Here is a 13,371-nt window from a genome sequence, read left to right as displayed (position 1 = left end):
GAAACGATCTTATTGATATTAGACCAAAACATGGGCATACAAACATAATCACTTACACGGAAGATAATTATTTTTAAAAAATAATTTATTATTGCAACATCAACGTATGAAGGGTTTACATAAGCAGTTAATTAGAAAATCTAGAATACAATAAATGTATTGGAAACAATATCAGTCAATGATAAGATTGGATCCTCAAAAGCAAGAAACAACATCTTCATAATTCATAAAAAATAAACGCCACAATTATACACATATAAACGAAATGGTATAAATATATAGTGTATAAATAAAAGTGATGGCAAAGCCCGTATATGCCTAATTAAAACGAAATAATACAAAAAAGAAAACGAAAAAGATCAAAAAAACAAGAAAGTGCCAACTACACCACAACCCACGCGATGCGTGGGGAAGCACCTAGTTTATAATTACTTGTGAGTAGATATAGAAAATATAGACTATTAAATTAATGACATGTGGAAAAAAACATAAAATAAAAAAGTTATTTTACATTTTTTATCTACAACATCAATCTTTTAGGGACAAAAATATATCCTAAAACATCAATTTATTAGAGACAGAGAGAATAAAATAAAAATTTGAAAGAAGATATTCATATTTTTGTAAATGAAATATATTTTCTAGAAATAAATATATAAATATTCTTAACTAGAGATAAGTTTTACTTTAATACACTAATTATAGTTTTATATTTTAAAATTATTATTACAATTATTTCAATAATCTAAATCTATACTATCAGTCACCAAAACTTTATTCAAATATTAATCATTACAAATATTATTACAGTAGGTCAAACCCATGATCAATCACAGGAGTATCTAGTCAACCAAGGACCAATATTGTCAAATTTCAAAAAAGTTTCACAACTTATTCATGTTTTATATGGAGATAACCAGTCAAAACGTCATCTTATTACCACTAAAAATGTTCTTACATCCAAAAATATTTTATTGTTAAAGTTTGATCTTATCATCACATATGAAATGACTTTGTGAACAAATTAAACCAATTGTTGTTCATTTACTTTCAATTTGACGTAGTTCCTTTTCGTCACTATGATTTGTTTGTGACAGTTTGTATAACCACTAAAATATTTCTTTAAAATTGTTTACTTACAAAATATTGTGGATAAAAGGAAAAAAATATATATATATATATATATATATCTACACGTAACAGGGGTTCAAAACCTAGTTAAAATATTAAAAAGAAAAATTAACAAATATTGATAGTTAGTGGATATTTTTTACAAGAAGTTTAATACTTTTACTTTTTAATTTTTGTTTTTTTAATATTTTAGTAAATTTATAATTGACACATATCAACATCTTATCGATACAAGTAACATGTTAATAGATAATTTAACATCAAGATTTATATAATAAAACTAGATAACCCGCACGATGTGCGGGTTTAAAAATTGATGAAAAAATTAAATCCTAAACCTTAAATACTTTTTTAAAAATATATAAAGAAATTTTATTTCCTAAAATAAATATATAAATAATTTAAGTTAGCGAATATTTGTATTTACCTTCATACATTTATTTATATTTATATATTTTTAATATATTATAACAATTATTACAATAATTTAAAGCTAAATTCTATCCCACTAAAACTTTTGCCAAATACTCATCATTACAAATATTATTATTGTCAAATTTCGAAAACGTTTCACAACTTATTCACAAAATATTTTACATGCAACAACTTCATCAAATCAACATTTAATAAGTAACCACGTACAATTTTACTATATGTTTTACCATTAAAAATATGTTCTTACACCCAATATTATTTTATTGTTAAAGTATGCTCTTTATCACCACCTATAAAATATCTTCTAAACAAATTAAACAAATTTTATGTTGCTTTACTTTCATCTTGGCATAATTATAGTTCTTATAATTACTAAAATTGTTTTGTGACATAATTTCTTTAACCATGGAGTTTTTTTACTCCAAAGATATTGGATGAACAACTGGTAAAATTATCTACTCGATTACAATGATTTTATGACTAACCCACTAAAAGTTGAGAAATTGAAAGAAATATAATATAATATAATAAAAAGAAAAATTTGAAATTACAACCATGATGGTACAGTATATATAAGTCTTAGATAATTCATATATACAAAATAGAAACTTTATATACAATCAAAAACATGACATATATCATAATCACGTTAAGGATCAATGACCTATTTACTCTTTAGAAGTATCCAATTGTACCAAAACAACATAAAGTTATGACCTCGTCTCAAATATTCTCGAATCATAAATACTCTTCTTATTTTTACCCGAATCAAAAGTTCTCATGTATTTCTCTATATACCTGGTTTAAACGGTTTAAAAACCTAGTCCGATACAAAACCACATGAATACGGTTAGAAACCAATTTTAAAATGGTATACCGTTCCAACTTCCCAAATTTGAAACCGCTTCTCAAATATTAGATCAAACAGCTCTTGTTTTAGTACCGGAGTCATCAACATTATTCAGAAAAGAAAACTCTAAATTTTGACCAGAAACATCAACCACCGACTTATCTTCCAAACTTATAATGCTACTAACTGTAGAATCACTTTTGGAACCTCCATCAGTGTCTCCATCCTCGATTAAATTAGTGGGCATTATATACTTCGACAAACCTGCACGAATCAAATACCCACGCAATAGATCGACAAAATTATATTAAAAAAAAAAATCAAAGATCAAAGCTATCGATATAAACATGTAATGTTATGTATATATAATGTTATTTTTTTAATTAGCTGTCATATTATGTTTCAAAAACAATAATTATTTTGACATAACTTATGTTATTCTTTATAAATTTGTTGTTCACTATTTATTTATTAATAATAATATACATGCTTAGTGAATTACTTTTTTGTTTATACATGTCAAAATCTTATTGAGAAAACATGTATAATATAAGTAGCGTACAATGGAAAATAGATTAGTTTTGTTAATTTTCCTTTTTGATTTAGAATTTTTTTAGATATAAATATGTAAATTTTATTTAGATTTAATGTTATTTTCTTAATTAGCTGTTTTGAAAAATAATAATTTTTTACACGTGTCGACATCTCATCAATATACTTGACACGTGTCATGATCATGTTAATGGCTAATTTGAAAACCCAATTTTATATAATAAGATTTTTAATATAATAAAAAGATTAGTTCAGATTTCAATTCAAGCTTTTTCCTAAGACTGCCAATCGGTTATTCATTATCTTCGCATGTGCCTTTAGAAATCTTCTTGCAGTACTTAGTGTCTGAAATTGGCTTACCATAGAGACATAATTTTTTTTTTGTGCAAACAAAGACATCAAATTTAATGTGTTAATTTATATAGTATAAATGTTATATAGTATAATTATACGACCAAATATAGATGATACATAGTATATTTATTTTACCATGTAGTTGAGAATCTTTGTAACAGTGAAACTTTGATATAGATGGTAAATAGTATATTTATTTTAGTTGTTTTTTTTTAATATAATAAGATTACAATTGTGAAGTGACATTAGTGCAGTGGTAGGAGGTAAGTCCATTTGTAGAAGACACCATCACACCAGGGATCGAGTACCGCTCTATACATTCGTAGGGATTTAGCTAATGGCCCGGCTAGTTGTGGCCTAATGGTTGACAAAAAAAAAAAGATTATAATTATTTACCAAGCTTGAAAACTGTGATTTCTGATTGTTAAAATTGACACATGTCACGATCTGATGAATTACTAATTTTGATATTTAATCGTTAAAATTGACACGTATCATGATCTGGTAAATTTTTAACTTTGATATATGATCGTTAAAATTAATACGTGTCACAATTTGATAAGTTACTAATTTTAAGAACTAAGGTTTATATAATAAAATATGATTTTTTTTTAAAAAATATCCTTTATTTGTTTTCTGTTCTCCTTAAATAATTATTTTAAGTCTTACGTGTTACGGTCCGTGGATATATATATATATATACCCAATTATATATATATATATATATATATAAATACCTAATTATCTCATTCGATATCCCAATTCGACGTTAACAACAAACCCTTGCTTCTCTTGTCTTCTCTCTTCGTCGCTGCGAAACTCGTGAAAATCATGGCGATTAGCTCCTTCAAGCATGAACATCCTCTCGGTTCGTTTGATTTCCCCCCTTCATCTATCGATTTAACCTTAATCGATCAATCTTTGTGTATCTCTCTCATCGTATAGGGTTTTTTTTAAGCGAGTAGGTTTTTAAAAATTCCCAAATTCTGGTTTCTTTAGTTTCAGGTTTTCTTCAATTACAATTGCTTTGATTCTGCATGAATTGATCCTTGAATCTGATTTTTCTTTTGATTGCGTTCTAAATTTTAGTACCTGCAAAATCGATGTTGACGATGATATGATTCACTTGTCTCTCTTCTGTGTACTAGTTCCTGGATTAGTGTTACAGTAATCGTGATTGAAACATGTTCTGTTTTCGTTTTGCTGCTTTTGATGATGCAAAAGACTTACATTATAATCTCTGTTTTCAAGTGGATAAGAATGTTTGATGTCAAAGATGAATAAGATTGACGTATCTCTCTTGATTTTGTCTGTTGTTCACGGGCTTAGAAACGCTATATCAGTCCCTGAACATTATTCTGTTTTTGTTGACGTATCTCTCTTGACGTATCTCTCTTGACGTATCTCTCTTGATTGAACATTATTCTGTTTTTGTTGAGGATGCAAATACATTAGAATCTCTCTGTTCAAGCGGAGATGATTATTGATGTTGAAGTCTCTCTGGTTTTTTTTTGTCGCCGAGTCGGTGTATTTCACGTGATCAGTCTCTCTGGTTTCGTTTTTGTTTTGCTGAGGATGCAAATAGATTAATCTGTTGGAAATATTAATCGGTTCGTGTGTATTTTTTGGTCTTGAATGTTACAGAAAAGAGACAGGCTGAAGCAGCTCGTATCAGGGAGAAGTATCCAGATAGAATACCTGTATGAATGAGATAATTCTCTATCTTGTTTCAAGAAAGTGCATAGCAACCTTTGCCTTATTCTGTCTTTAATTGTGCAGGTCATTGTTGAAAAAGCCGAGAAGAGTGATGTCCCTGATATCGATAAGAAAAAGTAAGTCTTGGCTTTACTTGAGAGATTCTGTATTTTCATGGTTTATTGCTGCTTAGGATTCTTTATGCCTTGTTGAGATAATGAATTTGGCTGACTTATTGGGCAAACTTCAGGTACTTGGTCCCAGCTGATCTGACTGTTGGCCAGTTTGTTTATGTTGTACGGAAGCGGATCAAGCTCAGTCCCGAGAAAGCCATATTCATTTTTGTGAAGAACATTCTACCACCAACTGGTTAGATATAAACACGACTTCCCTATTCATCTACTTCTCCAGTTCAAGGAATCATATATTTTTTTGTCATTGTGGAACTAATACTAGTAGTGTCATCCTTCTTATTGCAGCGGCTATAATGTCTGCGATTTACGAAGAACACAAAGATGAAGACGGGTTTCTATACATGAGTTACAGTGGCGAGAACACGTTTGGGATCTTCTTCTAATGCGCTTGGAATGTGTGGGATGCATCAAGGATTATCAATGTACAGTCTGTCAATTTCTTTGCATGTCTCTTGGTTTTATGACATTGGACTAAGCTTTTGAAACTTGCATATAATTTGCATGCTATGTTATGAACATGACAAAGCTCTTCTCATTCATGGTGTTTCTTTCTTTCCCTTAATGCTACACTTTATTTCATTCCTAGTCGCTATATAGATGAAGATTTAAGGTTACAGAACTACTTGTTTCAGTCATTGATTAAGAATTGTTATTGAAATTTATAACATTAATTAGTGTCCTCGTCGAATCGATTCATGTGCGATGCGAATATTGGCCTGCCTTTTCACTAGTATGTTGAATCCTTGTGATTCCACTCTTCTCAAACTTTAGCTTGTCAGTGTCCAACTGCTTTGAATCCACCCATGATTTTTATCAAATCTACCCAATTCTTGCAACCTCCTTTTAAAGATTCTTCGTATATCATTTACTACTTTCTAGCAAGGGAAAAATGAAAAAAATAAATAAATGATCGGACGGTGGAGAAAGGTTGATGTAGGGAAAAAAACTTAAAAATCCTAAACGCAATAATAATAAAACGCGTAAGACCAGAATCATATTTGTGGCTATGGTTTCTCCATCCAAACCAAAACAACACCCAAAACCTCGTCCACACCAAAATGTGAAACTCAAAAACCAAAACCACACAAATCAATTTTCTCTTTCTCTTTCTCTCTACCATTAGAATCGATCAGAGAGACAGGAGAGAAGCTAATTCGATTATGGCTGCTGCTTCACTTCCTGCAACAGGATGTAATCGAGGTTTGCTAGGAACTTCCTTCTACGGAGGTTGGGGAAGTTCCATCTCCGGCGAAGATTACCAAAACTTGCTCTCCAAGACGGTTGCGCCGCCGCAACAGGTCCGAGTCTCACGGAAGGCCATCAGAGCAGTTCCTATGATGAAGAATGTTAACGAAGGCAAAGGCTTATTTGCACCAGTAGTTGTTGTCACACGCAACATAGTTGGCAAGAAGAGGTTCAATCAGCTTAGAGGAAAAGCCATTGCTTTACACTCTCAGGTTTGTTTGTGCCCTTAATTAGACCATGTTCACTGTTTTGTCTGAAAAGTAGATCTAAAAAAAAAACTAGTCAAGAAAGCAGAAACCATGATGATTTGTGGAATTTGGGTTTTGTTCTTTCAGGTGATCACAGAGTTCTGCAAATCGATTGGTGCAGATGCTAAACAGAGACAAGGGCTTATCAGGCTTGCTAAGAAGAACGGAGAGAGGCTTGGCTTCCTCGCTTAGGTCTTTAAAAAAGAACAAATCTTTCTCGTGCTCTCTTCTCTGTATACACTTCACTCTCCTCTTGTTCTTCTTGTCTAGATGTATTTTGTTCAAACATATAATCTTGATTTTTGTTACATTCCCCTTGAGGTTACTCAAAAACACATGACTGCCATTCTCATCTGATAGTTGTGTTTGCGATACTTAGATACCACTCTTAAAATCAAAATGAATCTTTATATATATATATATAGCAAACAAATGAGAATGTTCAATAAGGTCTTAGTTCAATTAGTATTGTCAACGTTATATAAGGTCTTAGTTGAATTAGTATTGTCACTAACACAGATACAGAACATGTAATATTGTCACTCTTTCAACATCTTAAAAAGCCTGAAACCTGTCTCAAGCCTAACCACTACTCTGAAACTAAGAAAACGGGATTGAAAAAGACAGTACGCTTCGCTTTCTATTGAGTTATCTCGTTTCTCGACAAAGAAGGGGAATTTTGAAGATCAGGAGGATAGGTATTAAGATCAAAGTATGAACACATAAAGCTGACAAGCTATCATCGCGGAAACTTGATATATATAGCTTCACCCCGACACATTTTCTTAACTTAAAACTTTGTTCTTCTAGCTAAGCATTTGTTGAAATTGATACAAAGCGGAATTTCCTCCACCTCTGAACGCCGAAAACTCAATTCATCATACACATCACATCAAATAATATTTGTTTGCACCTAAGTACACACACATATTTTAGGAACACAAATTTTGATTTTAACCAATGTGGTACAGCAGATCCTCTCTAATCATTACAAATTCATAATAATATATATTTAAGGAATATATTAAGGAAATCATTCAGTTTATTGCTAGGGGCCTTCTTAGAACTAGAAAACGTGAGACAAAAACGAAATGCTGCAGCGGAATATTGCCGGGTTTGAACCCGGAATTCAAGACCATATCTAAATATATATTTAGATATAAGTTGATATTTTTTAGAAACAAAAGACATGGGACAAAACAATATGATTTCTTAGAAACAAAAGACATGGACGAACGCTTTGTTGATATATGCTTTCTAGATTGTCAGGCTTTGAACCCAAATTACAAGGCCATGTTTTTGAAACATACTTTTAGATTATAACCAATATGCTACAACGAATTTTTTGTTATAATATGAATTCATAAAGTATATATTTAGATATAAGTTGATATTTTATAGAAACAAAAGACATAGGACGAACACTAACGTTATGATTAGCTTTGTTGCTAGATGCCTTCTAGATATAGAACCTTCAAAATATAGAAGACATGAGATAGAACGATGCACCAATGCAACAAAAAAATATTCCGCTGCCGGGTTTTGAATCCGGAACAAAAAAATATTCCAAGGCCATGTTTTTGAAACATAGTCATTTGCTAAGATTACATTAGAAATTCTAGGTTTGAATACAAACTTTAAAATATGTGAACAAGAAAATCAATTTAAATTAAATTCCATGACACCAATGTTACAAACATCAAACATTAAATTTAGACAAATTCACCACATGACCTAGTCCGATTAAGAATAATTATACCAAAACATAAAAGGTCACAATTACAAAAAAGTGTTCTGTTGCGGGGGTTCAAACCCGTACTGATCGAGGATATTAATTAGAAGTTTTGGATGATTTAGTCAACGTGGTACAACAATTTTTTTGTTTATTTAAGAATTTATATAGTATGTATATTTTTATGTGATTGCTGCAAACTTGAGATTTTTTGTTACCAATTTTAGGCTTAAATACAAAAACTTAAAAACAAGGTGATACTCGTGTAACAATATGCGAATAAATGAGTGGTTGTGATAACACAACAATATAAATATATTAATTATGAAATATATAGATTGTGAATTAGGGGTGGGCATTTCGGTTTAAGGTCAGGTTCGGTTTGGGTTCAGTTCGGTTTGGTTTATTCGGTTTTAGTAAAACTCTAACCAAACTCAACCGAAGTTAGTTTGGTTTGGTTTGTGTTCGGGTCGGTTTATGTTTGGTTCGGTTCGGTTCGGTTTGGTTTTAGTTTGGTTCGGTTCGATTTGGTTTTAGTTTGGTTCGGTTTTAATTCGGTTTAAAAATCAATTAATATGACAAAATAAAATTGATTATGATTTTATAATAGTTAATTTATCAAATAAAATAGAAAAGTTAGAAAAATAAAATTAAATACCTAATATTAAATCTAATTAAATCTATATTTATATTTAGGTTTTATTAGAAAAGTTTAAATAAATTAAAATAGAACCCAAATGCAAGTGATAATAGGTAAGAAGATCACATATTTATAAATTTAGTAATATTATTAATTAATTTAAGAAACACATTGGATTATCGGTTCGGTTTGGTTTTAAACCAAACCAAACCATTTGGGTTGAAAAGAAACATAACCAAATGGCTGGAGTGTAGGATTGGGTTTGAGTTCGGTTGGTTCGGTTCGGTTTAAATACCTACCCCTATTGTGAATGGTTGTTGAATATGTTCTGGACAAGACTAAAGTGGGACCAGTCTGTAGTTAATTTACCATTTCAGATTAGTATGCACTATTTCATCATACTAGTCTCCAATAGAAAATAAAAATTGCGTACTGCGTATATTGTATTATTAGTCTGATTTTTTCTTTTTACGCATTACAACTCCATGGCAACAGTATAACTCGGACAAAAACACACAAGTTCGGTCTAAGTAGTTGCTTCTAATTTGTTGAACTTGTGTTTTTTTGTACTTTTTAAAAAAATGTGTATATATATATATATGATCACATAAATGTCAAAACTCACAAAATCACATTCTAAAAAAAAAAAAAAAATCAGAGCGACGAGAGAAAACTTTTTTCAACCCATTGAAGCTCTTCAATCTTAGGAAGCTATTTTCTTCCTGAATCAACTATTTTATTTCATATTATTTTCTCATCTCATCTTTTTAATTTAGTCTATAATAGATATTTGAGAATTTATTAGCTAACTTTGGAGTGTATGCACTAACCATTCAAAGCCATAATACACGCAAGCGAAATATAGAATTTCAGATTTCAGAGTTTGAAAACAACACAGCAAGTAGATTTCAAACTTTCAAACTTACCTGAACGTTGTATGTGCCATCTTGAGACTTCGTTTACTATATACCAGGTGAATCTGATTTAGATAATAAACAATAGCACTATCTTAGAATTACAGTCAAATTAATCTCCAATAAGGTCCCAGCTGAATTAGTATTCTCAGTTACTATAACTGAGATTCAGTAATTCACAGATACAAACATGTAATATTGTCACTCTTTCAAGTTTCAACCGATTAAAGCCTGAAAAAACTGTCTTGAGCCTAATCATAACTTTGAAACAATTAACTGATTGAAAAAAAAAAAAAAAAGACGGTTATCTTTGCTTTCTATTGAGGTATCTTGATTCTTGACAAAGAAAGGGATCTCTAAGATCAGGAGGAGAGGTATCGAGACGCATGCGCAAATCCCCAGAGCTGCAGATTAAACAACGTGAACTTGCACTGATTAACTTCAAGACCCAAGTAAGATTGCATAATATGTTGAACAAGGTGGAAACTTGATAGCAGCACATACTGCATATATGTATAGAGCTATACCTCGACATTCTTTAACTCAAACTCCGTGCTGCTAGCTAAGCATTCGTTCCCAAATGTTTCAGAAGGTCCACTTGTTGCCTTCAACCTAGTTCATGTACAAACGTTTGGTTTGAGTACCATCAAAACGATTAAAATGGGGGAAGTTTCAAAATGAATTGAACAAGATTGTGCCTTACAAATCTTCGTCTAAGCATAGAGCAAAGTTTCCACCACCTCCAAATGCCAAAAACTCATTCATACACATCAGATAATATCGGTTGGCACCTGCACACAAATTCATTAGAGAGGTTACTGACTATACACATACTTGAGGGGCTTGATTTATGTATATAGGGCCTGGTTCACAATGTAAGGGTAAAAGATAAATCTTGTAACAAGTGTGGATAAATTTACTGACAAGAACCAGGAAGTGATAAAATCAATCGGAACCAAACATCCTTACGATCCAATTTTGAAGAAACTTTAGCATTCTCCTCAAATTCTGCTCTTCAATTTTCTCTATACTTATCTTATATATCCATCCTCTATCTATACAATTTCTTAAGAAGGTAAAAGAAAAAAGAAACAGCCCAAATGGTTACCTGTAGGTCTAAATATGCGTGGTTCACCATAAATAGTTGTGAACAAAAAAGTCTGGCTTGTACCCTATCATACAAAAACGTGTGAAGGTGATCAGCAATAAGGAAATTAATTATTCCCCTAGAGAAAATATACTATGACAATTAGTTAGCTTGCCTGATATTTTCTCTTAGGAGTAGGTCTCAATGGACATTCCAGTAAAGCGCCAAAAACCGCACCTTGTTTGTCTCCAGCAACCTGCACCATACACAGTCATCACAAACTAAGATCTGATCCATTCAACCTTGTCAAAATGTTACCAAAGAGCATAAAGGTCAACAAAACAAACCAGTAAACAAGGACCAGGAAGCTCTCCGCTTCTTCGTAGAAGCGTACGGAGAGATATGCCATGTTTCAACGTACTGCCCTTCATCCGAAATAAAAAGTTAATACCAAAACAACAAGTCTAAAATCTCTCAACAACAGATGGAAAATAAACTTGCTTTACCTATACAACAAGAACCATTTGCAGCCTCTTACAATATTGGGAAGACACGCTTGTAAGAATTCACACAAGTTAGCAGTAATAAAAACCGAGCTTTCTGTTAATTCTCTCATCTGCTTCACCCCTTCCAAGTAATCGTTACCGCTTTCTACTTTCGCCGAAACACGTAACTCACGGCCCTTATCTGATTCCTTATCTTCACCATTGGATACAAAGGTCCCAGCTTTATCTTGCCCATATTCAGGTTTACAATTCTCAATAGACTCAGAACTGTCTGTTCTAATGGGAAGAGGAGGAGGACATGATTCCGAATCATCATCATCATTCCCAGATTGAGGAACAACAAAAGAGAAATACGAAGACAAAGATTTGCCTACACTTGAACTCAGCCTGGCCTACACATTCAAAAGCTTAATGTCACAGATCAAGCCAACCTAAAAAAAAAAAGCCTCATCGAAACGTATATCAATTGGTGTTATCACCCCCAAATTGATCTATTTGTAAACAAACAAGATTCAAATCTAAAGACCCATCTCAGGAAAAGAGTAAAAAACACAAAGCTTTAAGGAGAGATACCTTTGGAGAATCGGAGTTGGAGAAGCGTGGAGAAGCAGATTGGCTTGGGGAATCAGCGAAGAGATTAGAAAGCTTTTGGGAGACTTTGTCCTTGAGAGTATGCATTGCGATCAGAAAGATGAGATTTTGATCGGAGACGAATGAATTTGTCGGTGGCTGAGACAGAGATAGCCAGAGTCCCGGAGATGTTGAATTCTAAGAAGAATACCCGCAGGAACTGAATAGAAAAAAAAAATTAATTTAATTCTTTAAAATTTTGTATCAAAATTTTATTATATTTTAAAAATCTGTTTAATTTTTTTAATTTTTATAGTAGTTCGTATGTTCAGACATAAATTATTTTTTTGTAAGTTTCGTATTAAATATATATTGTTTTTCATTTTTAAAAATAATAAAATGAATAGTTAATAAAATGTTTATAGTATTACTCTACATATGCAAAATATAAATTGAAAATTTAAAGTCCATTTTTAAAGTTTAATTGAAATTTTAATATCCATTTATAAAGTTTAAGCCCAAATTGACCGTAACAAAGTTTTAAATGAGCCAAATACAATTGTTATGGTCAATTTTAATTACTTTGATATAATATTTGGGACAATATAATATGTAATTTTTTAAGACCACTAAAATAATATTTTAAGCAACCCATAAATATATTTTCGTTTAGACCATTGTATTTGGTACTACAAACATTCAAAATTATACTAAAGTTTGCATATACAGAAAGTTCATTAAGCCACCGTATCTTCATTTCTGAGTCCATTCTTTATGACTGAGTCTCCGAGCTCTCACTTTGATGCTCCATTACATTGTTTATGTAATAACATCCAGCAAACTCAGACCTGTAAATATATTAAGTGTATGAAACAAAATTATTTTAACATCATACATAATCATATATAAAGTGTATAAAGTTATTTTTATATAATCAAATATTACCAGTCCTTCGAACTGTGGTTTATAAAGATTTTCGAAGCGGCCAATGTGTTTTCGATACATGGTGCACCTATAAACATTTGCAGAGTGAATATATTAGGTACCTTATGATGATTATATCAGAACTATTTTATGTTACATACCTTCATATTCTCCGACCTTCACAAACCGCATTACACAAAACTCAGGTTCGGATTTGTATATGAGATGGCACCTGTTTGATTGCCATTTAGACATGAATTCAGAAGCGTAGTTATCTTTGACACGACACTGTCC

General features: G+C 31.4%; 3 protein-coding genes across 3 annotated transcripts; 2 read left to right on the top strand and 1 right to left on the bottom strand.

The window, feature by feature from the left end:
- On the top strand, positions 4,070-5,830 carry LOC104747201 (autophagy-related protein 8d). Its single transcript, XM_010468788.2, has 5 exons — positions 4,070-4,190; positions 4,967-5,022; positions 5,102-5,154; positions 5,268-5,386; positions 5,497-5,830. The coding sequence occupies exons 1-5, from the start codon at positions 4,154-4,156 to the stop codon at positions 5,592-5,594; spliced, it is 363 nt and encodes a 120-aa protein (XP_010467090.1). The 5' UTR covers positions 4,070-4,153; the 3' UTR covers positions 5,595-5,830.
- On the top strand, positions 6,234-7,063 carry LOC104747202 (protein PROTON GRADIENT REGULATION 5, chloroplastic-like). Its single transcript, XM_010468789.2, has 2 exons — positions 6,234-6,668; positions 6,792-7,063. Exons 1-2 carry the CDS (start codon positions 6,372-6,374, stop codon positions 6,894-6,896), a joined length of 402 nt encoding a protein of 133 aa, XP_010467091.1. The 5' UTR covers positions 6,234-6,371; the 3' UTR covers positions 6,897-7,063.
- Positions 10,066-12,373, bottom strand: LOC104747203 (oxidation resistance protein 1-like). The gene is made up of 8 exons (XM_010468790.2): positions 12,157-12,373; positions 11,584-11,975; positions 11,425-11,497; positions 11,253-11,333; positions 11,099-11,162; positions 10,694-10,781; positions 10,518-10,602; positions 10,066-10,394 (listed from the first exon to the last, which is right to left on the bottom strand). Exons 1-8 carry the CDS (start codon positions 12,259-12,261, stop codon positions 10,353-10,355), a joined length of 930 nt encoding a protein of 309 aa, XP_010467092.1. The 5' UTR covers positions 12,262-12,373; the 3' UTR covers positions 10,066-10,352.

This window comes from Camelina sativa, chromosome 15 (assembly GCF_000633955.1).
Source record: "Camelina sativa cultivar DH55 chromosome 15, Cs, whole genome shotgun sequence".
Taxonomy (NCBI): Eukaryota; Viridiplantae; Streptophyta; class Magnoliopsida; order Brassicales; family Brassicaceae; genus Camelina; species Camelina sativa.
This window is presented reverse-complemented; position numbering and strand designations above follow the sequence as displayed.

Coding starts and splice junctions, on each gene's coding strand:
- LOC104747201 (XM_010468788.2), top strand. CDS start 4,154: ATGGCGATTAGCTCCTTCAAGCATGAACATCCTCTCG. Junction 5,023..5,101: donor AGTATCCAGATAGAATACCT/GTATGAATGAGA, acceptor TTAATTGTGCAG/GTCATTGTTGAAAAAGCCGA. Junction 5,155..5,267: donor CCTGATATCGATAAGAAAAA/GTAAGTCTTGGC, acceptor GGCAAACTTCAG/GTACTTGGTCCCAGCTGATC.
- LOC104747202 (XM_010468789.2), top strand. CDS start 6,372: ATGGCTGCTGCTTCACTTCCTGCAACAGGATGTAATCGAGGTTTGCTA. Junction 6,669..6,791: donor CCATTGCTTTACACTCTCAG/GTTTGTTTGTGC, acceptor TTGTTCTTTCAG/GTGATCACAGAGTTCTGCAA.
- LOC104747203 (XM_010468790.2), bottom strand. CDS start 12,261: ATGCATACTCTCAAGGACAAAGTCTCCCAAAAGCTTTCTAATCTCTTC. Junction 11,334..11,424: donor TTCCTGGTCCTTGTTTACTG/GTTTGTTTTGTT, acceptor TGTATGGTGCAG/GTTGCTGGAGACAAACAAGG. Junction 11,163..11,252: donor CTCCTAAGAGAAAATATCAG/GCAAGCTAACTA, acceptor TTTGTATGATAG/GGTACAAGCCAGACTTTTTT.